Raw genomic sequence first — 27,720 nt, forward strand, 5'->3', positions numbered from 1 at the left:
GTTGTAATGGTGGTTTCTCTTTTATAATGGTGAAGCCAAAACACCTAAACAGAATTACAGCATATCTGGCAGACAGCCAGATCTTTCCCAGAAACTCTGCTTTTTGGGATTTGCTGTAATTCTGTTAAGACCTTTTAGAGAAGTTAAGCTTCAAAAAGTATAGATATCTAGCGATATGAATGCACCTCAGTCTCTTCCCTAAAGGAAATGAAAAACCAACACTCTAACAGAAATTCTCTCCACTCGTGTTTCATTTGTTCTCAAAGTGACCATGTGATGCATAATATGATGGGTGGCTGACGGAGGAAATTTGATGGAAGAAGGCATTAGAGTTCTAGAATATAGTATATGTGTTTTAGGTAAATCCTTACTTTTTGTAGGTAGTTTTAAAGAATAGTAAGATATATGTCATGCTGCATGGGAGACAGTGGAGAAGCTGGGTTCTATTGAACATCAGTACACAATTGTAGCCCTATAGTCGTACACTTGCGTAGCCTCATTGTCAGTGACACAAACATGAATACAGACTCATTTTATTACAATTTTAGAATATTTTGTACAGAAACGACAAATGCTGACAAACACGTCCTCATCTTGACTCCTTCAGTAAACTCAATTAAACAACAAAACTCCACACCACAATTCTAGTGTACACATTTATTAGGGCAAAACATGCAGGAATATGTGCAAATGAATACCACAATGTTCCAAGTTTTGGAGATTGGTTTTATTTAATAATAGTAGTAGCAAATCAAAATAGAGAGAGAGGACTAGGTAAGCTAGTCCGGATCCCCTGGATTATATGAAGTAATATCAAATTGATATTACTTTATTTAATAATACCCTGCTCCAGGATGAAGAACACAGAAAACATTCGTACCTGTAAATATTACACAAGGATATATCAAGATTTAAAAGGTACATCCCACAATAAGAGGTTTGTTGTGATGAGGCACCAAGTAGCTAACAGTTTAGACACAAGAGCGTTTTACCTCCTTGTCCCGTTCTGATTTATGTTTGCTCAAGGGATACATACATGTGTAATGCTTAAAACATTTTTTATAAACACTGGAAATGATAGTTAGAAAGCATAAGTTTAGACTCAAATAGTGAATTAAAAAATCAAATAAACAGCAGTAAATAACTGTCCATTGTGTACACCAATTAGCACAATATACAGGCATCTTTACATCAATGCTGACTATATTTATTGCAGTAGTCGGGCAAAACATAAAATCGTGAAATCTTTATTACTTGCCTTAAAAAAGTACTTGCTCATAAAATATTGCTTGTATTTTGTTGTGTAATCCTTTGCAATGAAATCAGACCTATGCTCTTCAAGAGACTATTACATTTCAAATAACTGTAATTGAAATGTAGAGGATTTGTAACCCCACGGAGATTGTGACATTTCTGTGGTGTTTAATGTTTGCTTAATCAAATATACTCCATAGATTCCCTGCTATGTATAATGCTTCTCTACATGGTCCTCACCATGCTACTCTTGCACCTTTTTCTAAACCATCTGAAGGGAAGCCGGAAGGAATATTTGAAACAATGTAAATCAGCTTCAGTTCAGTGTATACATGTATATATCTGTTCAATTAATGCTTCTAAAATGTAACTTTCAATCTTGTGTCACTATTTCAGAATTGAATATACAGATTAGTGGTTGTAATCATTCATACCTTTGTTCTTTTTTGGAGTTGTGAGCAGCTAAAGTTAACCCCCTGGGGATAGTGGTATGCCTGTGGAGGTAGGTGAAGATGTTAGTTGCAGATGATTGTTTCAAATTAATTTTAGCAGGTGGATTAGTACTCTCTCTTCCAAGTCTGCTAATTAGCTATGTCCTACTTTTCCCTCATATACTTTATCCCAGACCCTCAGCAGAAATCATATGGTGTCCTTTGTGACACTAAAATGTCTGCTGGAATATAAATTAGAAAACCGCCTTGAGTCCTCTAAAGCATATACTATTTATGTCTCCAAGATAGCTGTTTCTGGACAGCAACTATGTGAAGAATATGTCATAACTTGTGTATGCTTGTCCATGAAAATAAGGCCCTACTGTGTGACTGTGTCCCAAAGATTCATATCCCTCATTTAAGTAACGACATGCAGTAGGGGACCCATTTTACTAAAGGGTCACATTATCTACATGGCTGAAAAAAGAGTGGGCTGATAGCACATGGACAAGCACAATTCTACATTTTATGCTATGCTTTTCTATGTGGTTCCATAGATTAATTAGGAATAAAATTGCCATACCAGAGACATAATACAACTCTTATACTATTTAATATGCTTGGTTTACTGACATGTATTGACTAGAGGTATGTGTAACTCCTGTAATTTCTGGTAAAGTCATTCTGCGAAATTACTGAAACATTAAAGAAAATTACACATAACTACGCAAAAAGCATCTTGTACTGAAAATATGACCACACGTTCTGTTTAGGTAAAAAGGTACTCTAAGGGTCCGATTATGATGTCGTTTGGAAACTATTCCGAATGAATCAGTCTCAGAATCGTTTACAGACAAATCGGGTCCTGCAAGCCTGAACGACCGATTGTGATGCTTCCCAACATCGCTTGGTCCGTCTCGCATTAACTTCAATGGGAGCCTTTGTCCTGAAAGAGAACACAGGATGGTTGGGGAAAACCTTGCACCCTGTGGCGGGCACCCAATGGTGCCTGCAACATTGTGCATGGTTGGGAAGAAGGGTCCCTTGGGTACCCCGGTGCCCTAATGGGACGCCTCTGGGTGAATTGGGGCCCACAATGTATGAATCGGTCATCCTAATCGCTCGTTCGGAAACCTGGTACATAGTACTGTACAATTCGGCTCCAAAAGACTCAGGCTGTCTGAATGCCTTTGGGAACAGATTCAGACTGCTAGAGCGGTTTCCGGGCATCATAATCAGTTGCTGGGAAATGTGCACGATTCGTTTGGAAACAAGGGTTCCGAATCGGATTCTGCAATACCTTATCCCATATGGAGCCTGTCCGAACAACATCCTAATCAGCCCCTAAAATGTAATTTTTAGTTGATGTCCATTTGGTTACATTTGGATTTGCAGTTGTGCATTGAAGATTTACCTGAATTGGGTGCTCGGCAAAAAAAAATCTATCTGAAATGTTTTAAGACCATGCATGTTAAAGGAACAGTCACTTGCATTAAAAAAACTGCTGTTTACATACAGATTTGAAGCCTCACACTCAAAATCTACCTGAAAGGCCACTAGCTTAAAAAATGAACTGAACTGTACATCTTGAGTTAAAAGTTCTCCCTGATATTACACAATGTGGAGCAATGGTATAATCTACGTAATTATGTGCAGATTATGTTATGGAAATGTATGGCAATTACTCCAGTACAATTAAAATGTTGTCCTGATAATTCAGAAGATAGGCACATGTACTAACACATTGTGCCTGGAATTTATGTTCTAGACATGGTATATTAAATATGCTGCTCAACAAGAAATATAAACTAGAAAATCTATCTAATTCCATAATATACACTAAGTTTCAACCGTTCACCAAATGAATTCTCTTTGTGAGTTAGATGTGATATAAATAATTTAAACTAGCAAACAGTCCCTCAAAAGTACTTCAACTTGGGCTACGCCAAGTATTTAAAAATTAGCTTTATGAAGTATAGACTTGGTCTGATACCATGCATACAGCATCTCCCACCCTGGCTATGTGCCGCTTATGTGGTTCAGCACAGGAAGATCTGCTGCATCTACTATGTCCCTGCAAAGAACTTCTACAAGAATGGAGAAAACTATTGAAAGGCAAATTTAATCAGCGAGGGGTAAGAACCAGGAGGCAGGCAGTTCTGGCATGTTTTACACCAAGCGAGCCACAAGTGAACTGTTCCTTGGTAAAGTTATTGGGGATATGTGAAAAGAAAATGCCGGGAAAATAGTATTTGAAAAAATTAAACAGCATACTCAACTCAGCCACATGGAAAAATGTAGCATCAGGAGGAGCTCGTTGTTAAGTAATAATGAGCCCTATTTTTGAGCTGTAAGCACTACATTCATACATTTTCCTTTTTTATATATAAATGAAAGCAAGGGCTTAAATCAGATACCTTGGAAAATAAATGAAGATGAGCACAGTCGAACATTATGTGGTTAAGATAAGATATTGACATTGGATTTGTAAATTTGTATAATTATAGTATTATTTTTTTTTTAAAAGAATTTTAAATATAATGCTTTTAGAAGTATAGAGTTTTATAAGTATATACTGTTTTGAAATGAAAATTTGCATTGCAATGGTTTTAACAAACTATGCAAATAAATAAACTTGAAATTCGAAACTAAACTAGCAAACTGTTGCCCATACCCAGGTTGGCAACATAGAGTTCTTAGCGAATAATAATTTGACACCGATAATGCAAGACTCATGCACACACCAGAAAGCAGTCTCAGTTTAAGGTATCAACAGGCAAGGAGGAGAACATCATTCAAATTTCTTATTGGTTACAATTTGTTCCTCACCCTTTAAAGATGTCAAGTAGTATAAATATTAGAATACTTTGGATGAAAGTGATCGGGTAAGTCCCTACAAAGGACCTGCAAATATTTTAAATATCTCACCAATGTAATCTATCTTGGAGGTGATGGAATACAAAGTAAAAACCAACGAATGATGTGTATAGTTGTTAGAAATGGAGTTTCTGTTTGGCCAGGCTATGCAGCTAAGCCAGGCACTACCCACCACTCTTATCAGGGTAAGGAAGAAACACACCCAGGATCGCCCCTGCTCACCCCCTTGGTAGCTTGGCAGAGCAGTCAGGCTCATCCAGCGGCAATGTGTAAAGCATTTGTTTGATACACACTCATTCTAGTGACACACTACATACACCCCATAAAGAGACTCCACAACAGTTTATATAAAAATATTACCTATATTATATATAAGCACATTAGAGAACAATCACATAAATCACCATCAATTTGGGTCCCCCAAAGGGTCATTCTGGCAGAGATCTTTTGTTTTTGTTGCAGTATGATGAGTGCCATTGAGGTCTTGGTGGGGCGATGATGGGTGTGTAGTGAAAATGAAGTTAAAACTGAAAAGGAGTATCACTGAAACCTTTAATAACTGGATTCCCCATCAGATTAAAAAACCTTTTTTTAGGTTGGTGCTACCAGTGAGATGATAAGGGACGCTAGTAGCTTATTGTTTGTACCTAAAGATGGGGTCAAACTCTGGTCAACATTTTTCACCCTCCTGTTGGGCATAAGGATCCATAGTCCCTCTTCAGTATGAAAATCATAATGGGTGAAACGTCCTACCCCACATTTGTGTCAGTATCGGCATGACATCCCTTTGAATGTGTGAGGGCAATGGTTTATGATATGGCCCCTGGACTTAAATCAATTACAGAAGAGATACATCTTTGAACCTGCTCCAACCTCACTTTGGAGAGATAGCAGAACAGTACAAAAAAATATAATATGCTGACAATTGTTTAGGGGAAGAATTACCCTCTGTCTAGCAAAGAGGAGAGTCCAGCATTGCCTAGAATCACTTTTCCTGCAACATTTTTTATTTTTTACTGCTGCAAAGCATGCACAGTATGAATGCCCTGCTACCATTGTTGTCATCTATTTAAGCCACTGCTAGCTTATTTGTTTCAATTTAAAATGTTTTGATAATGTTGTTCATGGATGATAATTTCTCTGTGTTGGCTATTTTACCATGTTTAAGCTAGGGAGTCCTCAAAGCAATATGTTTACATAATAGAAAATACATTTGTTTGACTTTGTTAACAAAGATCCAGGGCAATACAAATAAATATCCCTCTTTGTAGCATATGTGTGGGTATTGATTTTTTTTATTCAGCGTTTACCCATCATAGATCTTTACAAGAATGAGGAAGTTCATTGAGAAAGGATAATCATCTTTACAAAATGTAAAATGTTTGATTAGGAGTTTGTGTTTATACTTCCTGCAGGAAAGTGCCTCTGTTTGCATGGTCAGCACCATTTCTTATGGACTAATGCTGCTGTGTTTTTTGACTTTGCTCTAATCCCTAAAACATGTTGAAATTGGTTATACTCCTGGGTGGCATCTTTACCTTACCCTTACGTCCCTAGTGTATGGTATAAAGTATCTTCCAGGCAAGGAAGATAAAAGTCACTAGTGGGCTGCAGCACCTATTGTGTCATCTACTCCAGTAACAGTGTAAACATGATTCAGTCCTATCACTGTACCCTTGCTGTGACAGTTTAAGAACTGCAATCTAACCTGTCAAAATAAACCCATTTGACAGGCAAAGACCTTTCTTTTAAACATTACTACGTCACTCATGAGTAGGCCTAACAACCTATATGGTAGGGTGCAGGATATTTATATGTAGGAGATGTAGAAAGTATATATTATCAAAACACATAAGGGCAGCCACTAGATCCTCCTAATGTAATCACAACACACAAAGACTGACTGCTCGTAAGATACAGGGATTCATGTAATGAGTAATTCAATACTGTAGAAGGAACACCTTCACCCACCTGTTAGGTGACATGCTTCATTCTCAGCTCCCACTGAGCACCAGCCTGAAAGGCTAGGTGCAAGCTTCTACCCACTGTATTGGTGGGGAGCTTTAGGGGATTATGTCTTTTTATGAATAAAGTATGAATTTATGTCTACCTACTCAGAATGGCTTTTGGTGTGAGTGGAAAGTGAAGAGGGATAACTGTGCTTGTATTAAAATTAGATACTGGGTTGATGTGTTAGTTTTTAATATGTTCCCCAAAAATTGGGTTAAACGTAAGATGGGTGAGCATGGTCCTTAGTCCTAAAATAGTGAAGTACCTGGCTCTCTGTACATGTATCCCTCTGTCTTAGGAGCAGTCAGTCTTTGTGTATTTTGAAAGTTAATTTTAAACATGTCCTTCCAGTGATAATGGACTAAAAGATATTTTCAGGCTAGCAAAGCTGGGTGTTCCATGGAGAGACAAACGGATGCCTATTAAATGTATTAATGCTGCCTTCCTTTAGTAAAGACCTGTGGTAATATTTATTAGAAACACAATTAACTGGTTAAAGTCATATTTTTCATAAACATTAAGGAAACTGTAGTTTTAGAAAGTTATCTTTTCCCTACCTAAAGCCTCTGGGGCTAATTAGCTTCAGCTACAAAGGTGTTGCTGTTCATCTAGCAGGCTGTGCTCAGGATCTATCCTGTCACAGCCGAAAGTTAGCTGACACCTGATCAGGGAGAAATGCTGCCCCACAGGTTTAGTGTGACCACAGAGGGGGGGTTGCTCATTTACTTAGCCATACACTGGATGGGCACACTTGGTCTCCTTAATGGGAGAAGGGATTCACAATTTTTGATTTATATTGTTATAGTGTGTGTTGGCCCTGTCAGCCTTAGGGGGGTCTTCCCCTACCTTTTTACCCTTGCGCCTCCCATTTTCACTGTACCTTTTTGTTGGACTTAGGACTCTGGGCACCTCACCACTGCTAAACAGTGCTGAGGTGCAGGTGCTCTCCCCTAAAACCTTGTGACGTTGGCATATCTGCCACAAGCCCCTGCTACTGCGGTAGGGCTTAACACCCCATAGGCTAACATTGGGACCCCCCTTATAGGATAATTTCTGACAGGGACCTAATAAGTCTGTCATGTTTGGTCTTGTTGGACTTTGGGCGGGGAACCCTATCCAATGATATATGGGGTTTGGGCACTACTACGCTAGGGATCCCACTTTTAGAAAGTGGACCCTTTCCTATCTACTATTAGCCTGGGCACTGTAGACTCCCCCCTCCCCTCTGCATACTGATAGCAGCCTGGGTTGGGTGGTGGGAGTGGTGATTCACACCTTCTCCCCTGGGATGGGCTGTGATGGGCTGCCCACTGTAGCCTTAACGGTCTGTCTCTCGTCACTGTGACAGCCAGGTCAGGGAAAGCAGGGAACATACCAGAACTCCCTGGACTCTTCCAGAAGCCCCTGCCCCCAGACCCTTCCAGAGACTTCTACCATGTTCTAGCCCCTAGACTTGAAGATATATAAGGGAGGGTCCTTGCCTCACTTCTTTGTTACACCCTGGACTAAGAAGAAACTCTGCTGGAGTACAGACTGCTGCGCTAGGAGGATTGCCACTCTGCTGGAGCTGACTGTTCCTAGGAACTGCTGCCCTGTGGTGATTGAGCTGCCCTACTGCCTGCTGATCTGGCCCAGCCAAGAGGAGACTGGAAATAACATCCCAGGAGTGTCTCCACAACATTCAAAAGGACAATAGCAACTGTCAGCTTTCCATGAGTCACCCTGCCGCGCTGGAGGTCACCGCTGCCGCCTAGGGACCCTAATTGAACTGTGAGGTGCTGTGAGGAGGAAACGTTGTTAGACTAAATCATCACCATCTCCCTGGGACCTGAGCGTGCTGGATAGCGCTGAGAAGCGAAGCGCTGCACAGCTGGAAGCACCGCCGCTTCTCTGGGACCTGGTTGCGCTGTGGGGGCTTTATTGGAACTGAGAAGTGCTGTACAAAGGAGCTCTGTGTACCTGTGACCGGCAACTGTCGAAGGAAGAACTGCACATTTAAATTTGACACCACGGGTCGTGGGGAAGTGCATCCAAACTACTACTGGTTTGTCATTTTCCTGGCGTGAGAGGCTCGCCACTTAAATTGCCTCCTGATATCACTGCTGTGGGTCCGAGTTCAGGCGCACCACAACCGCTGCTGAAATCGCCGCTGGCCCGGGAGATTCTGGAATCCCACGTGCTGCCCCGCTTGGTGCTGCCACTGGGGCTGCCCTGCAACGAGAGGCTCGTCACAGAGTAAGGCGGTGCTACAAACAGGGTGGCATCGGGAGGGCTTTTCCGCTCTGCTTCCGTGCAGCTGCACCAAGGTCCGAGTGCCCCAGAGCAAAGGTAACGCTGCGCGCTGAACTGCTGAGGGGAGTGCGAGTCCAGGAGGGCTCCGGGCCGGGGATTGCACAAACTTACCGGCTGATCCCCTGTCTGATTGGCGGGTCCGAGTGAACTGCTTCACTTAGGGCATTTGTTGGCAACGGTGGGCAGCTCGGGACTGCCTTAACTTACGTGACTAACAAACAACCCGGGGACTGTGCTGAATGACCTACTGACTGCCCCTTTGTTATCGGGCACTCAGGATTGTGTCCCACCAGTTGCAGGCCTCCGGGGGACTGTTGGGGCATGTACCGCATTTGCGGGCTGATTGACCCGACCCGGATTGTGGGCCAGGGATTGGTGGGATTTACTCACCAGCTGGCCCCCATTCCTAGATCTCAGCACTACCGTATTGTCCCTAGTGGAAACCCAGACACTTTTCCAGCACTGCTTCGCCCTGAAGGTGAAATACTGTTCTTTCAAAGAGACTTCCATTCCTAATTCGTCAATAGTGCAGGAACCTTTCACAAATAAAGGATTGTTTTACCCTAGGGCATTCCACCTGAAGGGATACCGCCTTTTTCAGGTTGCCCTTGCAACAGCCAAGCTTAAGAGATATTTCTACTGAGAGGTTAACGTGTATATAATGGACTGTTGGTGCTTCTATTTTGCATAATTTTTAGATAAAAGTAATTTTATTATTATACCAAATGAGTGTGGTGTACATTTGTGAGTGCTTTTACTGTGTTACTGTAACTGCGTGTTGCACAAATACTTTACACATTGCCTCTGAAGTTAAGCCTTCCTGCTCTGCGCCAGGCTACCAGGGCCGGACTGGGAACCAAAACCGGCCCTGGCAAAGTGCTCGGCCGGCCCCCTCCCCCCCTGGGGGTTGTGGGTGCTGCCGAGCTCTTTGCAAGCGCCGTTTTTTTTGCCGATTTTGTTACAGGGACGATTTTGCAGCTATGCAACAACAACACGGCCCCCAGTGTCCCCAAACCGGCCCCCCACCCATGCGGCGCACTGGGGGATTACCCGGTGCCCGCTACGGCCAGTCCGGGCCTGCAGGCTACCCTGTCGGAAGCGGTGACCCCTACTTGAACTAGGGTGCATACCCCGGCCAACTAGAGACCCAGGTTCTAACAGTGTGCAATAATTGATTTAATTTTACTAATTTGGTCTGGGTTTTTTGTGTTGTATTTTGACTTTATTCCTGGTTGTGTGCTGCATAAATACTTTATACATTGCCTTTAAGGTAAGCCTGACTTTTTTATGCCAAGCTAACAAGGGTTAAGTACAGGTTAATTTAGTCACTTTTGTGGTTCAAATGAACAGAGTCCTGGGCACACATAAATGATCAAAGATTAATACATATTGCGTATAATGAAGTGGTCGACACCGGTAGTTTTCTTAATTGATGATTTTCATGTGAAAAAACAACGCCAGCCGACACGTGTTTCGTCAACAGGTCAGTGCCTGTGACTCTTCAGGGCTGAGAAACAATGTGGCGTGAGAAAATACATCAATAGTAGTATCAACATGTGATTGATTTGTGACTCAAACTATTGTAAGGTGGCTACAATTACACCCTATTTACAGTGGAAACCCTATAGAGACCTGAATGTTTAAACGGAGGATTTCTCATGAAGCCCAGGAATCTGTTCATTTGTTTTAAGAAAGGGCTTCTAGCTCTGTCTTTTGTTTCAGGGGTTTTGGGTCTTCCCCTGACCTGGCAGCATCACAAACAATTTCTAAAAATCCAAATAGTCACACTTGACCAGGTTACCTGTATGAGCGCCAATCTCCTGCTACCCCAACACCCTGATGTTTAATTAACTTTTGTGGTTCATCCTGACAGAAATTGAGGCTCTTGCTTCAACAGTGCCCATCCCCCATTCATCCAACAACCCAAATTAAGTTCAAACATAAAATCAATGAACTAGCTAAACCAGATCGGTGTATCCCACCTGCACTTCATCACAGTCAGCCTAAAATTGTGCCTAGGTTCCAGTATTGTTGCCTTGCACTTTTTGGTGCAATTTTTCATTAAAACGTGTTGAAAATCATATTTCGGGTTCTTACAATTGGATTTTTTTGGGGTAATTTTATTCATTACATTATTCTTTATTTTTCTTAATTGGATTAGGGTTTTTAGTGCATTGTGTCTTCAACTTTTTAACTGTTTTGGCACTTATAAATGCTTTACACATTTTCTTAAGTTAAGCCTGTCTGCTCTATGCCATAGCTTCATAGAGATCAGGTTTCAATGGCTGAAACCTTTAACTGCACCTAGCAAGAAAGTGACCCTATTTCTTGTGGTGGCCCACCATCCACCCCAATTAATATTTAATGTTCTCATACTTACAAACTAGAAGTCCCATTGCCTAGAGTCAGTAAGGCAAAAAGCAGGAAAGAAGACAGATAGGACATGTTCTAAACCACATGAGGAGAAATAATATAATGGGAATATGTCACCTAGTCCTCAGGGATATTCTTGATCTTTTTTCAAGTTCAACTTACATTCCCAACAGTTCCGCATGATTTACCCGGGGAAAGCAAGCATTTTGAAAAAGAAAGGTTAAATTGTAAGCAAGGAAGGACATATGCACGGCCGGGCTGTGAACTGAACCCAGCCCTGGAAATCAGCTTGACTGGGCCCCGAAGGGTTGGGGGCGGGTGGGAAGCACAACTCCAGCTGACGCTTTTGTTACAGGGGGCCATTATTGCAGAACTGCTGCAAAACTGGCCACCTGTAACAAATTCGGCCCACAGGGATGCAAAGCCGGGCCCCTCCCTTCCGGCCCTGGACATATGGGTGTTTCTAATGCGACCCTTGTGGATAGACTGTTTAGAAACATATTTTAGTTTTCGTGAGCCCTGTAGATTTGCACATTCTGTGTTTTTCCTTAGCTTATCGAACTGGTTTATTAAGCACCGGGTTCGAAGTTTGTACATTCTTCCCAGGAAAGGCTAAACTGTCTTTCTTTGCCATTACCTTGTTCCTTGATGCCTCCTGAGTTCCTCTTCTATTTTTTGTGCACTTGCTAGGATGGCTTACATTTTCAGGGCCATTATCAAATTTCATATTTCTTTATTAGTAATCACTTATGTCCTTTTTCCTTCTAGATAACAATGGGCAGTATAATTTGCCTTCATCTTATTTCTATTGACCCTGTATTTTAGAAGTAAAAAGAATTAGCTTCTGATATTATTAGGTTATATGGTTAGACTTGTTAGGGTTCAATATAGTCCTGAAAGTAATGCATTTTTAGAATCTTAAGTGATCTTGCCTCTGTGTTGTTAAGTGGATCCATTTTTTCGATTGATATTATTCTTCTAGACTTTGTGCAGAACCAGTTTAATCCAATACATTTGATTCACTTCTGATCCAGGATAAACCGTTTGTTCTAACCTTTCTGTGTCATGATAAAAGCATTTTTATCCTGCATTAACAGCTGTAACACATTTCCCTTTTGTCTGGCACTTATCCCTGAAGTGCAAAGCATATTTAAGCAATCCTGTCGCTGACTTCAATGCAGAGAGCTGATACAAGTATTTTTTTTTTACAAATGCTTTTACTATGATAGATAGTGTGTGGCGTCATTGTGAAAAAGGTCGTCTAATTCAGGAGTTGCACGTGTGCTGTCCGTGACATTCTATCTCGGCATGTGCTTTGCCCAAATTACCTTTGTCTTGTATTGTTATGTTAAACATTTCAAATACTTAAATGTTTATGCCGGACTTAGTCATGGCATTTAAAATTACGTTTAAATAAATGTTTATGTTGCCAAAACATTACTTCTTTCGGCCTGAAAGCTCCCATCACATAAAAACCAAAGACAAGCTTATACACTATGCTGTCTCGCGAAACAAAATGTGGGGCTGGATTGAACAATTTTGCTAGGCCTGATTTTTATTTGCAGTTCGGTCATACAAAGGGTCATTTATGAAATAATATTATTATACAACTACACCATTTCTGTATTTCAAATCAGCAGGTGGCCAGTGCAGCATTCCTTTTTTTAATGGGCCTAACAGCTGCCTACAGGAATTGCTTCGTAAACATTCATGCTACTTTAAAATTACACCTGTAATGTAGTAAGCTCTAAGAAACTATTTACTAAGAAGTTAGTTTCTGTGTCTGAGTCCTCGAACTATTTATTCAGCCAAACATGCGGCCATTCTTTGGTAGAAGGATTCATAGCTTCTTTTTGACTCGAGTAACATTGGACTTCTACTCTCTTTGCACACAATATGAAGTAATCCTTGTTGCATAACTCTGACCATTATTGATGGTTCGCTTCAGTGAAGGTTCAGGTGGGCAAGCAGGCCTGCAGTTGGGGCCCAGTGACTAGGGCTTCTGCCTATTTGGAATATGGGGGAACCGTGTTTGACTCCTGGCCTCCGCTAAACATTCTTTTTGTTGCCATAGTTCTTTATTTATTTTCATTAGACATCTGTATACAATGCATCAGTACCACTAATTAACAACTGTATGCAATGCCCTCCCTTTACGGTTCCAGGTGACAATGGCAGTTTATATAAAAGTAACGACAATCGTGCTGACGTTGTTGGCATCCGTGGACCAACGACGGCACTGCCTTAAGTCTAACAGAAACAAAATCCCATTGAGCGCACTGTGTTGTAGGAGTAGCAGACCTATTGGAGGTGACAATTAAGTGTGAGTATGAGGTACGGAGGTGTCCGCGGCAGGCTTGGTGGCACATCCCCCTCATACACGATCTCCCATCCGAGCCCCACCCTTCTTTCGTATCAATTCCCGGACAAAATCCGCCACTACAATGTGGCTGCTTCTCAACGAGGGCGCTCGTCTGATCTAGGTCCTATTTTTTCAAAGTAATTATGCATTATTGCACGCCTCTGCCCCCCCTCCCCCCTACACCCGACCATGGGGACCTGACATCACATCAACCTAGGCTTAGGCCCATTTCTGTAAATCTGTCGCCCAGTCTCCTAGTGTTGGTTATCTTGGGGCCTTCTATAACATTGTAATGCATCACTTAGCAAGCATCAATGCCAGGCCAGTAAAGTGTGACAGGTGTATGTTTTTTCGTGAGGGTAGACATCTCCAGGCCCGAAATCAGTGATGTATTTCAGTATTGCATTAAAAAATACCATCATAACTGCACAATGCCATTCCATATGCAGCAAGTCGACATCCTACTCGCCACATCTGGGGCAAGTGTCAGCTCCCAGAAATATACGACCTATTCTATGGGGGGGAATCAATATGCATAATGTAGGTAATGAAATGAACATATCTCATTCTGGCATTCCTGGAGAACCCTTTGACCATCGCTCATCATCCCTCCCATTGTTGATACGATAATCCGTTAAATCCATGCTCAGTACTAGCTCCTACCAGTCCTTATGATGTCTCAGTGGTTGTGCAGTGTAAAGCAGCAGTGCTGTTAAGGAGTACAGCATAATGCAGAGATGGTATGCTTTCAGAGACCATGGGCGACTAAGACTTATGATGGGTTTGGGACTACCGGTTCTGCGTTTCTCTTGCCACATCTCTCACGGAGTAGGTCGCTCATCGCTGCATGGAGCAGGAAGGCCCACGGTCCAAGATTAGTGGTCTTTTGCAGGACATGAATGGGCTGCTGTGTTCCGTCGCAGAATAGATATCCCCATACTGTGACATCTGCCTCTGTCCAGAGGTGTGTATCATGTACACTCTCTCGTATGGACCAAAGGAGCAGCTCAGGCACAAACACTGGTTTTCTGAGAGCACCCGGTATGTACTTTTCCAGCACCAGCGAGCTGCCCTGAACAGCAAGTTGGTGGTATATTGCTTTTCATCCTCTCCCCTGGCTCCCCATATTCCCAGCACCTAGCAGTAAGCCATCTAGGTGGTGCCATAATCTTAGTGTCTGGGTCAGCAGACCTCGCTAGCTATCGCATTGGCCACTGTAATTTCGCTGCTGTGTAGTAGAATTCATATCCAGGAACAGCTAGGCCTCCCTAGACTTGTGTGAGAAAGAAGTCCGCTAACCAAACACTATCAGCCTGATTCATCAATCTCCCGTTTTGCGAGCCCCTAATAGCGATTCATAAGGAATCGCTATTAAGGACTTGCAAAACGGGATTCATGTAGGAATTGCAAAAAATATTGCGATTCCTACATGTTCCTTATTTGCGATTAGCAAATTGCTAATCGCAAATAAGGAATAACTCCCCATGCATTCCTATGGGCGAGTTATTCCTTATTTGCGATTAGCAATTAGCTAATCGCAAATAAGGATGCGATTTCAAAGGTGCAGGGGTGTCCAAAGGACACCCTGTAGCACCCCTGAAATGTAATCTACATTGGTGTTGCGCACACACATGTCCAAAGGACATGTGTGTGTGTAACATGCAACTTAGAAAAATGCATTTAAATGCATTTTTCTAAGTTTTTGCTATTTACCACGTGGTCTGACCTCTCGGTAAATAGCGGCCAAAAATTGCAATTTCGCAATTTTAAAATGATTCATGAATTGCATTTAAGGAATCTCACATTGAGATTCCTTAAATGCAATTCTTCGCAAATGTGCGAATTCTTTAATAGCGAATTTTGCATTTGGGATGATGAATCCCAAATGTAAAAATTGCACTCGCAAAAGGTAAGATTCTGAGAATCTTGCCCTTTGCAAGTGCAATTTAGCTTGATGAATCAGGCTGTATGTCTTCCTGTAGCCCATATGACATTTGTCAGTAAGGAACGCAACTCAATAAAAAAAAGGGCCACTTCAGTATGAGTGGAAAAGCTGCAAACAAGTATAATATTCTATGGATTATTAACGACTTGCCAGCCAGTCATGTGTCCACAAACTACTTTTTAAGATCTAGTTCCTTGCTGGGGCCCTTGGCCCATTCTGGAAGACCTAGACCTACTATATGCACATCCTCAGTTTTTAGTTTCAGGAATCGTGTTTACTCTATGAGGGCTTTGATGTGTGATTGCATGTCTCCCTCTGATGGACGCAATGCTGACAATGTCAATTCGTTGGTCTTCACCTGGTCCACCAGCTTTATATAATGTGTCCACAGCAGTCCTACTTTAGTCACCACTGCATCAAATGTGGGCTCCATGGTAGATTTCACATCTAGGATAGACTTCAATTATGTCCTCCAGTTGGGTGGCATGCTGTTGCGCCACAGGTTAGGGAGTGCCATGTACCACCGCCGTGGGATCCTGAATCGCTTTTGCACCATCAGGAGAACACTGTGGCCCCCATGTTTCATGCCCTCAATGTTCACCATGGTGCCAAGGTGAGACAGCATCCACTGCAGCCCTCGAACAGCTCAGGGTTGCAAACCTGGGGGTGTCTGTGATGCTGGGACAATCTCATATAGCCTAACAATGTGCTCGGGGGGTCTTGACAGTCAACACTGCATCCCTGCTCCATCACATTTGTACACCAAGCCCTGCCTGGTAATGCTGGCTCTCTCCCAGGCCTTTCAGTTGGGCATGCATGCAGGAGGAGGACAACAAATCCTTGGATGCCCGCAATTGCCATACACCAAGGTGGGGGGGTGTCCACTGTCACAGTTCAAGGTATGTCTGATGGGAGTCCCAGAGGGGAGCCCCACTCCCTAACGTGGTCTCTGTGGTTCTCTGTCGGGATCTCAGAGGGGGAAGACGCCGTATGCATTGGCGGGGGAAATTATTGATATACCCCCAGCCTCATGTCCTCCGATGATCACTGTTGCTCTGCTGGGTCCCTGTGCCAGCAGTGCCCAGCTCCATCATCCTCTATGGCATACCCCCGACAAGGTGCTGCCAGACGCAGCAGTACCCCACCGCTTGCCCAGGGACAAATCTTGGCAACACCAGATCATCCTCTCAGCCTGAGGTAGTTAAGTGGGGACAGAAAACCACAGGCTGGCCAGATAACAAAGAACAGGGCTCGGTCCATGGTGTGTACACACCAGTCTCTTCCATTGGGACCTGCTATGGCCCGCCCAGTGTCCCAGCAGCAGCATATTGCCACCCGGCCTCCCACATAGCAGCCAGCATCAGAGTGCTCCAGCTTTCAGTTCAGGTGGCAGAGAGTGTGGTCAAAGGAATCAGGATGCCTGCGGGGTAAGAAACAGCCAGAGCCCAGAGCTGTGCGACTTACCGGGTCGTACCCCCATGGTTGTCTCGGTTCAACATTATGGTATTCTGGGATAATCACCTAATCTCCACGTGCCTAACTTTGTAAATGAGTAACATAGTTTGGTTATATTGTAAAGTTTTCTACTGCCCCTGGGCCAAGTTTGTGCTACAAAAAAACACTCTGAGACATCTAACCCCGTTGTGTTGATGTGCATTTCAGTTCCACAATAAAATGGCAATCACTTAGGTAATGTAGTTTGAGACTCGGTTGAGACAAATATAAGCAATAGAGTAAACGACATTTGAATGATTAAACTTCAGAATTTAGGAGGTCAGTCTGCAGTATCATGGGATCAGATATAACTCAGGATATAATTAAAGGCTTTGAAATGACATACCTTTTCTGGGTCTGTTGTTGTGATCACCCACACACAATGTGCATTGTCTTCATACTGAACAGGGTAATTTGGTGATGTAATAGTGCCGCTCGGTCCACGTAAGTTTGAACCACATGTCCTAGCTGGAACAGAATAAAAAAGTATAAGTTCATTAATTTAGTTTCATTTTGGTAAATACATTCTACGCCAGCGTCTGTAGGTTTGCAGCTGGTGGGCACTGCTATGCATATTTTGACTTATTTTTCGTCACACTTTATTCTATGTATTTCTGTTTCTTCATGTAGCGGGCGACTCACTCCCGAAGGAGTATCTCTGCGTTGTACTGATCAGGTAGGCTAAAACATTCTAAAACAATCAAGTTTTTAGCATCTTTTTAAAATGTATCATTTATACTTTTATCCAAAAGGGGGTCAAAGGCAGACAAGGGGAGGAAGAGAAAGATAGAAAAACAGTAAGAAACCAAAAGGAAGGAAAAGCAGGGATTAAAAAAAAAAGAATGTCTTACAGTGAGATAAAGAGACGGAACGCGCAGAGTAATGAAAGAAAGAGGCATGAGGTGGGATCAAGGTAAGGCATCCCTGGCATTCGGCAACCTTGATATTTGCAAAGCCAGTAGCTGGCACATGAGACAGGTTTAGGTTCCTGATTTTTTTTCTTCAAATTAGGCACTGTGTGTATCTGTATAAAGGGAAACTCAGCAAATTATACGCGCAATATATCTGCACATTTATTTCAGTTTAAAATCTTAAGAGTGCATTCAGTGTAATTAATCTGCTAATTTGAGCAAACGTATCAAGTTACATTTTCAGGAACATCAATGAGCACATTTTTGCATATATGGAACTGCCTGATAAGCATTATGCAAATCCACTTCGATAAAATGCAGTATGGAAGGTAAATTGCCTTTAAGAAAATGAGTTACACTCCAAGCTCTCAGGATATCATAGAGCAATAGTTAATGTCTTTGATTTTAGTTGGGCATTTATATTTTGTACTGTTCCTGCACGTGGATTGGTGTCAGTACAACGCGTTGTATTACAACGCATTCCGTTACAACGCAGATTTTACAACGCGGGATCCATTACAACGGATGTCATTACAATGCATGGCATTACATCGCAGATGCTATTACAACGCATGGCATTACATCGTAAGTATAGGTAAGTTGACTTTTTTTTAAAAATGTTATTTAGTTTATTGTAATTAATTTTTTTTAAATAATTTAATTAAAAGACATTTAAAAATTGTCATTAATTTAATTTAATTAAAATAATATCTATTTAATAAATGTAAATATAATAAAAATTGTAATTAATTTAATTTAATTAAAAAAAGTAATTAGTTTAATGTACATATTTTTTATAATGAAGTTAAATTAAATTAATAATATTAATTTATTTAATTTAATGTATTTAATTAAAAAATGTAATTAATGTAAAATAATTAATTTAATTTATTAAATATATTTCAATTAATTTTAAAATGGTAAATATAATTTAATTATCCCTAAACCCAAACCCTGCCCTAAAACCTAAAAACACCCCTGTACCCCAAAACCCAAACCCTGCCCTAAAACCTAAAAACACCCCTGTACCCCAAAACCCAAACCCTGCCCTAAAACCTAAAAACACCCCTGTACCCCAAAACCCAAACCCTGCCCTAAAACCTAAAAACACCCCTGTACCCCAAAACCCAAACCCTGCCCTAAAACCTAAAAACACCCCTGTACCCCAAAACCCAAACCCTGCCCTAAAACCTAAAAACACCCCTGTACCCCAAAACCCAAACCCTGCCCTAAAACCTAAAAACACCCCTGTACCCCAAAACCCAAACCCTGCCCTAAAACCTAAAAACACCCCTGTACCCCAAAACCCAAACCCTGCCCTAAAACCTAAAAACACCCCTGTACCCCAAAACCCAAACCCTACCCTAAAACCTAAAAACACCCCTGTACCCCAAAACCCAAACCCTACCCTAAAACCTAAAAACACCCCTGTACCCCAAAACCCAAACCCTGCCCTAAAACCTAAAAGCACCCCTGTACCCCAAAACCCAAACCCTGCCCTAAAACCTAAAAACACCCCTGTACCCCAAAACCCAAACCCTACCCTAAAACCTAAAAACACCCCTGTACCCCAAAACCCAAACCCTGCCCTAAAACCTATAAATACCCAAACACCCCAAAACATATACCTCAGTACCCCAAAACATATACTCCTATATTCATACTTATTTAAAAAATTACTTAAATTAATAAATTTAATTTATAATATTTAAAAACATAAATAAATATTTTTATTTATTTTTATTTATAATTAATAATAATTAAATCAATTATATAATATTAAATAAAATAAAAAAAATGTATATACTTACCAATACTTACGATGTAATGGTATGCGTTGTAACAGTATATGCGATGTAATGCCATGCGTTGTAATGGCATCCGATGTAATGGTTCCTGCGTTGTAATAGCTGCGTTGTAACAGCATTACGACGTAAAAGTTGCGTTGTAAGTGTGCATCACCCTGCACGTTTGATATTACCATGATATTTCTAATCAACAAGAGATGGACGAGAAAGTTAGTTTGCCTATGTACATATTGAGGCCTTGCAAATAATGATTAAATATGCCAATGTCAACCTTTTGATGTTCACAAGTAGAGCATGAAAACACTGAATGTCTACAGCATATTTGGATGAACAACGATCGTCTTTGCTACATTTTCTACTATTTCTCTCAGCAAGACAGCACCATACTTCTGCAAAAGATGAGATAACTAGTATCAGAGCTGGCTATAGTGAAGGTAGGATTTGCTATCTGGATTGTCCGCTAGGTGTAAGAGAAAAATTAAAGTGTCATATCCAACCCTTAGAGTTACCAGAAACTTTCTGCAGGCAAGTCATCACATTTTCTATTTTCTGACTCATTGCAATTATACTTCAAATACTGGCTAAAGTTCAAACTAATGCTACATTTACTGTTGTTAATCTGGATGGTGTGGGTATGAGCCATGCTGCAGTTTGGAAGTAAATGAATACATACATTTGAGAAACAAAGTAACAGTGTCTGGTGATCTTTGTTCAAAATTTGAAGTAAACAAAGGAACAGCTGGTTCCGGTCAGACTACATATATGTTGTACTTCTACAGATTCGATCGATGCTTAAATACAATACCCTAAATGAAATACAATTTATGGTTATTCTAAGAGTCTAACTATATGACTTTGATCGAGTTTTTCAAAGAGGTTAAACATGAGATGTTAGTAAACGGACATAGCAGAATTTATGCAGGGTTTAAGCATCTAAGGTGATTGAATCATGCAAGTAAACAAATATTTGTGTTCTGGTAAAACACAGTACGTGCATAAGTGCTTCAAGTAGCTTTCAAAAATAAAAAGCTCCAAATAAAAAGGGGTGAGTTGCTCGGCCAAGAAGTGGAGTTTGTTCCAGCAAAAGACGCCATCATTAACCAGTCACAGCTGGTACTGAAAGAGGGTGGGTGACTCTCCTCCATTCCCGTCTCTTGTCCGCTTGATCCAGGAACAGGAAGCACAAACAGGCTACCCTAGCCAATCACAATGCTGCAATGCAGCGGTGTGACTGGTGTGAGTGACATGGTTCAGTGCTCAGACAGACAGTGGGACCCTGTGCATGTCCTCCACCAGGCTGCACATCACATTCTGGTTGGAACATGCTAATTGTGCATGACGGGAGTCATGAGCACTTCAGTACATATATTTCCTCTTCCCCCACCTGCTTCAGCATGGAAAACTAAAATGATAATATTGTGTTATCATTATCATTTTATTTCTCCTTCTTTGCACTGCTATAAGCAGTGGGGCGACGCTCCTCTGCCTTAGCGGAGGAGCCGCCACTGTCATTAACAGGACAAAAGAGCCTTTTACGATCTTTTAATTTGAAAGAATGTTTTCGGTTCTAGTAGTTTCAGTGGCAGCTGCTATGCGTTTAGGGAAATTATTTTCACAAACACATACACTTAATATTTTTCTATGGAAAAAAGGAAAGATATGGGGAAAAGACTTGTTTTAACAAAATGTTGAGAATGAGATCGTTTGGAAGTTACTTAAGTAGTAAAAGTGTACGAATAGCAGAAAGATTGAGATCATTCTTAGTTACAAAAAAAACTATGCAGGACATCTTACACCATTTTTTACTTTGCAACAAGCCATCTTACACCATTGTTAACTTTGCAACAAAAAATAAGTGAAGTAGTTCAAAGTTTTTCTTAGGATTCTACACTTGGTCCTGCCAAATGCCAGTGTTGCCTAATATCAATGCTACCATGTCTTAATTCCAATTAATGTATTTCTTCTGCTACCCTACATTTTGTATATCTTTAGTACTCTCTTGGAAGTTCTTTTTCATCATTTCACAATTTATCACATTTTACCAATCTTTTATTCCACTGTTATCTCTCTTGCTGTAGACCAAACTCAGATAATGACAAATGAGAGCATGTCTCTGTAATCACTGCCAGTGCCCTCTAGCTACAAACACAAAGTAACCATGATCACAATACCATTGAGTGCAATGAAAGACAATTCTGCTCAGTCTTCAAAGATACCAGGCCCACACACTCTGACATTGCATCTTTCCAAAAGCACCCAGGGATTACTGAAAAGTGAGTAGATGGCCAGGAACAATGATAGAAAAACTTGCCAAAAAGGAGCATAACGTATGGTACTTGAATAGGTGTAATATCAAATTGGAGGGAGGGTCCAGAAAATAAAATGTGAGAATTTACAGCATATGCAGTTGTTAGCAGACTTCCTACCAAGTCATCTCAAGATAGTTTTATCCAGAGTGAAATTCCCAAACCCATTTCTAATTGTACCATGCTGAGGGTAACAATTTTTTAGGACTCTATGCACTTTACCACTGCCCCAGTGCTAGAGTGCTTGTGCTTTCTCCTTTAAACATTGTACATTTAGCCTATACCCAATTGGAACATTTAATTTACTTGGGAGTCCCTAGTAATGTCATACTACATGTACCCAGGGCCTGTAAATTAAATGCTACTAGTGAGCCTGCAGCACATATCGTGACACCCACTTAATTATCACTGTAAACATTTCTCAGGCCCCCCATTGTAGCCTGTGTGTGTAGTTTTAAACTGCCCTTTTGTTGTGGCAAAATAAATCTTTTGCTAGGTCTAAATCTTCCATTTTAATACAAATAAGTCAGCACTATTGTAGGCCCCGAACAGCCCAGAGGGCAGGATGCCATGAATTTGAAAAAGGTAGCTATGCACTGTTAATTTTTATATGTTCTGGTTGTGAAAAACTCCTAAATTAATTTTTCGCTACTGCAAGTTCTACCTCTGCCGCAGGATAACTTTGTAGTTACCTTATTAAATTTAAGAAGCTGTAACTTCGAATTGGGAGCAGGTTAACGACAGATCAAGTTTGGGGTCTATAGAATTTTATTTAAAAGACCTATTTACTGGTAAAGTCTGATTTTTAATTACAATCCTGAAAATACCACTTTTAGGGCCAGATGTAGGTAATTCATATTTACCGACTCTTAAATACCGAATTTTACCGATTCGGCATTTAAGAGTCGGTAAATATGAAGGGGGGAGATGTAGGTATTACAGAATCTGTAAATACTGAATCTTTAAGATTCGGTATTTACCGATTCTGTAAATACCGAATCAGTATTGCCCATTGATTCCTATGGGCCTTGAAGCCCATAGGAATCAATGGGCAATACCGATTCTGTAATTACAGAATCGGTAAATACCGAATTTGGCACGGGTGCAGGGGGTGTCACTTTGACACCCTCTGGCACCCCAAAAATAGGCATGTGCGCCATGTGGCACACAGACATGCCCAAAGGGCATGTCTGTCTGTCACATGGCTAGGTGTGCATGCACACATGTGAAATGAAATGAAAAATTGCATTTATAGAGCGCATATACTACCTAAAGGCCTCGCAGCGCATGCACACCTGAATTCGGTATTTTAACACCCAATTGGATTGTGTGTTAAAATACCGAATTTGTAGGGCCTTTGGGACTCAGAAGAGTCCCACCTACATCTGGGAATTACCGAATCGGTAAATATACCGATTCGGTATTTTACAGAATCAGTAAATTTACCGATTCTGTAAAAATATGCCCCTACATACCAATTCGTACATACCGGTCGGTAATGGCCGAAAATACCGATTTTCGGCCGTTACCGACCGACCTACATCTGGCCCTTAGTAAGTTAAAAGGGATGGACTGAATGCTGAACAATGCAAACAAGCATCTTGGGACCGGTTTTCGGAACATTACCCCTCACCAAACAGGCTAGTTTGAATCCAGTGGTGACAAAAGCAAAAAGAGCAAGTGATGGATGGAATGCCGAGTAATGCAAACATTTAGCCACAGTCTCAAAGATATGGGTTTAGTTCATCGTTCTTTTGCCCACCACGCCACCCCAGTTTAAACCCAGTTCAGGCTGGACTGTTTCCCTGAGGAGCAGGGTCAAGACAGATTTGCATATGGCTGGGTGGCATGGTGAGCAAAAGAATGATGGATTAAACGCAGATCTTTGTGGGTACGGGTGAATGTTTGCATGGTTCAGCATTCCGTCCATCAATTGTTCCTTTTGCTATTGAAAGTGGGAAAGGTATGCCTAGGCAGGAGTCCCATGTTAATTGAACAACTGGATTCAAGCTAGCCTGACTGAGGAGAGTTGATTCCTCGAAACCAGTCCCAGGAGGCTTATTTCTGGTCCAGAGAGGACCTGGCTTGGCAGTTCGGGCTGGATTGTTACCATGAGGAACAGGGTCAAGACTGATTTGCATATGGCTGGGTCCAAACTGGGGTGGCATGGTGAGAAAAAGAATGATGGATTAAACATAGATATTTGCCACTGGAGGTGAATGTTTGCATTGTTCAGCATTTCGTCCATCAATTGTTCTTTTTGCTTTTGTTGCCATAAGTGGGAAGGGTATGCCCAGACGTGGGTCCTGTGCTCACTGCACCACTGTATTCAAGATAGCCTACCTGATGAGGGGTGATACCCCGAAACCGGTCCCAGGATGCTTGTTCGTAATTCAGGGAGGACCTGGCTTGGCAGCTCGGGCTGGACTGTTCAAATGAGAAACAGGGTCAAGACTGATTTACATATGGCTGGGTCCAAACTGGAGTGGCGTGGTGAGCAAAAGAACATTGGATTAAACCCAGATCTTTTTGACTGAGGGTGTATGTTTGCATTGTTCAGCATTCTGTCCATCAATTGATCCTTTTACTTTTAGATAGTTGGCATTTTCTTTTTGTAACCATTTAGTACCTGCAGCCTGATCCTGTGTCTTATGACTAGGTGTAGCTGGCAGTTGATCTTTAAGTATTGGTCCAAGACAGTGCGTCAAAGGGAAGCTTGGTGCTGGCAGGATGGACCACTCTGAGTTAATGAGTAAGAGGAGCTGTCACCTACCACACCTGCACATCCCAAAGGCCCTTCTTGAGAGCTCTCACAAAGGGGTTCAACACTATTCTATTGTGATTACAGACAATCTGGGACCAGTGAAGGGAGGCAGAAAATTACAAGCACTTCTGGGGGTGGTACCTCTAACTAACTCTTCTGTGCACTTCTAGACCTGTGGAAGAGACTGCCATGAAGAAGGACTGCTATTTTGCTGGACAAACTTTCCCGTTCGCAACTAGCGACCCATTTTTTTTACAAGGGCCGGCATTGCATTTAATTACATACAAATACCTTAACAGATTTTAGACCCCCAAAAAAATGCTCTGAATGATTCCCATGTCCATAGGAATCTGGGTGTCTAAACTAAGGATTGTTCATGCTGGTGCACTGCTCATATACAATGCAGGCTTCCTGATTGAAGGCAAATGGTTCAGTTGAATAGAAAGGTCAAGAATCATGGATACTGATTATGGAAGATATGGCTGGGAATGAAAAGATAAAAACCTTCCCAGAATTACAGTTTGAGTTATGACTGCACCATGCTCCTCACATACATAAACCTAGCTGGTGCACTCAGTGAGAGACAGAATAGGAGCAGCTGCTTACGGTATAACAGAATCATCTGGACGGGGTGAATCTAGAGGTGCCATATCAGGTGGGATTCTAGTATTAGAATCCTGCTCTAAGCAAACTGGCTAGCCCACTAGAGGGGAGCGGCAATCCCAGCTGGCATGGAACTCATAGCTTCAAACCCATGACAAGGGGGTTAGTTTGGCAGATTTCAGAATTACATATTTCAAAATCCCTTATAGCTGCCATTGGACCCCTACAGTCTCTGTACAGTCGGCTTACACGCAGCTGTCAGAGGTGTTGCCATCCCAACTGTGATCTCATGTACATATTGTTTTTGTTTCCTAATGGGTACCAGTACTTGGTCTGAAATATAATGTCCTGTCTCAAATGTAGGATTTAAGTCTCTACACATATGTCAAACTGGCTTCAAAACCCAATGTTTCAGTCTGGGAGGGGTTCTCACCCACTCGGCAGAGATGGCTAGTAATATCATTCACTGTTGCAAAAGTCTACATTTGATCTTCACATAGAGGATGGGAAATGGAAAAGACCAGAATGTATCACACGAGAGACTGATGTAGAGGCTTTAAGATCAACTCACAAAGTCTGAAAGGATCACAAGTTACTTTCTTGAATCCTGAGTATGGAACCATGCTCTGCGAAGTGAATGGTACTGGCCTCTGTTGTGCAGTAGTTTTGTAAGTACCCCGCTGTATGATTAAGTATATTGTGCTTATGTACCAGCAATCAGCATGTATTTCCATGTGCATCTGACTACATTTTATAGAGTTCTTTTCAGTTCCGTGCCTGTCAATCAAGGGCTGTCTTTTCCTTTCACCCGTCTATTTTACATAGCATAACTTCCTGCCTCTTCACCCTGGCAAAATAGTGAGTCTAGTTTTGGAGATTATTCTAAAGCGGCATATATGTTCTATCTGACATAACTGTCTTACAGAACAAAGCATATTAATATCTGTTAGTAATAACAATAATACTGGCAGCTATTAATGTGCTCTGCCCCAAATGATTCTACTTGCGTTATGGTAGTATGCTTATCTGCATGGTATGCTAAAGCTTATGCACCACAACAATTTCGACCAATATTATGATACAACACTCCCTTAGCTTTGAACAAGTCCCACATCATTAGCTGTTGGATATGATATTCATTTGAAAGTAAAATCCAAACTATTTCTTTGTTATGGATCTTGGATTGCAAATCATGTGTTAACACATTAGCTAGCATTATTAGATGTTTATATTTCTTAGAGTTTGAGTGCAGCTTATATCTTTAAGAACATTGTGAAGAAGAGGAATAGTCACTGTGAATTGTTGCTTAAGTTCAAATTCCTTTGCAATTAAGTCCCAATACAAAATAATCTCAGCAGCAGATATTCGTTTTTGCACACTGATACAGTGTCAGGACAATGTAGCCGTTTATCTCTCAGCCATGCAACTTGCTACAATTCCAGGCTAATATGCTTAAATATTACAACACAGACCAGAATGTTGGCTGTGTCTTGTATGATGTCATCATTCTTATCAGTCACAACATTTACTGATTGGCTGACATCTGCTGGTCTGCTCATACATTTGGAAACCTACTGCATTCGTGCAGTTTTCACTAAAGGTGCAGAAGCAAATAGACTCCTTACTTCAAGGTATTGTAAAACAAACAAGGTTCAAAGGTAGTGGTAGAGTAGGTTTATTAAAGTCTTTGTTACAGGATATTCAGATGGTAAATAGTGGATAGGAAGTTCAGCCCTACCAGGAACAGCCTCCTTGCTGATCAGCTCACACTCCATTCTCTCAACCACATCAGGCACTCCAGCATTCCATTACCTCACCAGGCACTCCAGCATTCCACATCATCACATCTATACTGGCTGAGCAACAGGGAACAGGGAACTAAGAGAAAGGATGCATAATGAGAATTCAAGTCACAGCACATCTCCTTTCCTTAGGGAAAACAATAAATAAAATAATTAGAACAAAAGTAAAGAACATGCAAGTACTATGCCATTAGATACATTACAATTACAACAATGGAGTAGAATGCAGGATTAGAACAATAAAGAGGCAGTCCTACAAGACTAAAATTACATCAATGTAGTATTATTAGAATTACAACTACAGAGTGGAATGCAGGACTGGTTGAATAACGAGGCAGTCCTACAAGTTTATAATGACATCAATGTAGTGCTATGTGGTGAAACACACACCCTTCTACACACAACAGAGGGTGCCATGTACACACCACCCAGGACACACACCCCTTCAACACAGTACTAGTGTACATGACCCTACAACACAGTACTAG

The 27,720-nt window shown here is 41.4% G+C and overlaps 1 protein-coding gene across 1 annotated transcript in view; it reads right to left on the minus strand.

Moving 5' to 3' along the window:
• The window catches only part of CSMD1 (CUB and Sushi multiple domains 1), a 4,503,734-nt gene that overhangs the window by 2,466,973 nt on the left and 2,009,041 nt on the right, over window positions 1–27,720 (minus strand). The window contains exon 10 of the mRNA XM_078647516.1: window positions 17,385–17,506. Coding sequence (XP_078503642.1) covers window positions 17,385–17,506 — 122 coding nt within the window. The remainder of the gene's footprint in view (window positions 1–17,384; window positions 17,507–27,720) is intronic.

The sequence above is a fragment of the Lissotriton helveticus genome, chromosome 6 (assembly GCF_964261635.1).
Source record: "Lissotriton helveticus chromosome 6, aLisHel1.1, whole genome shotgun sequence".
Lineage (NCBI taxonomy): Eukaryota > Metazoa > Chordata > Amphibia > Caudata > Salamandridae > Lissotriton > Lissotriton helveticus.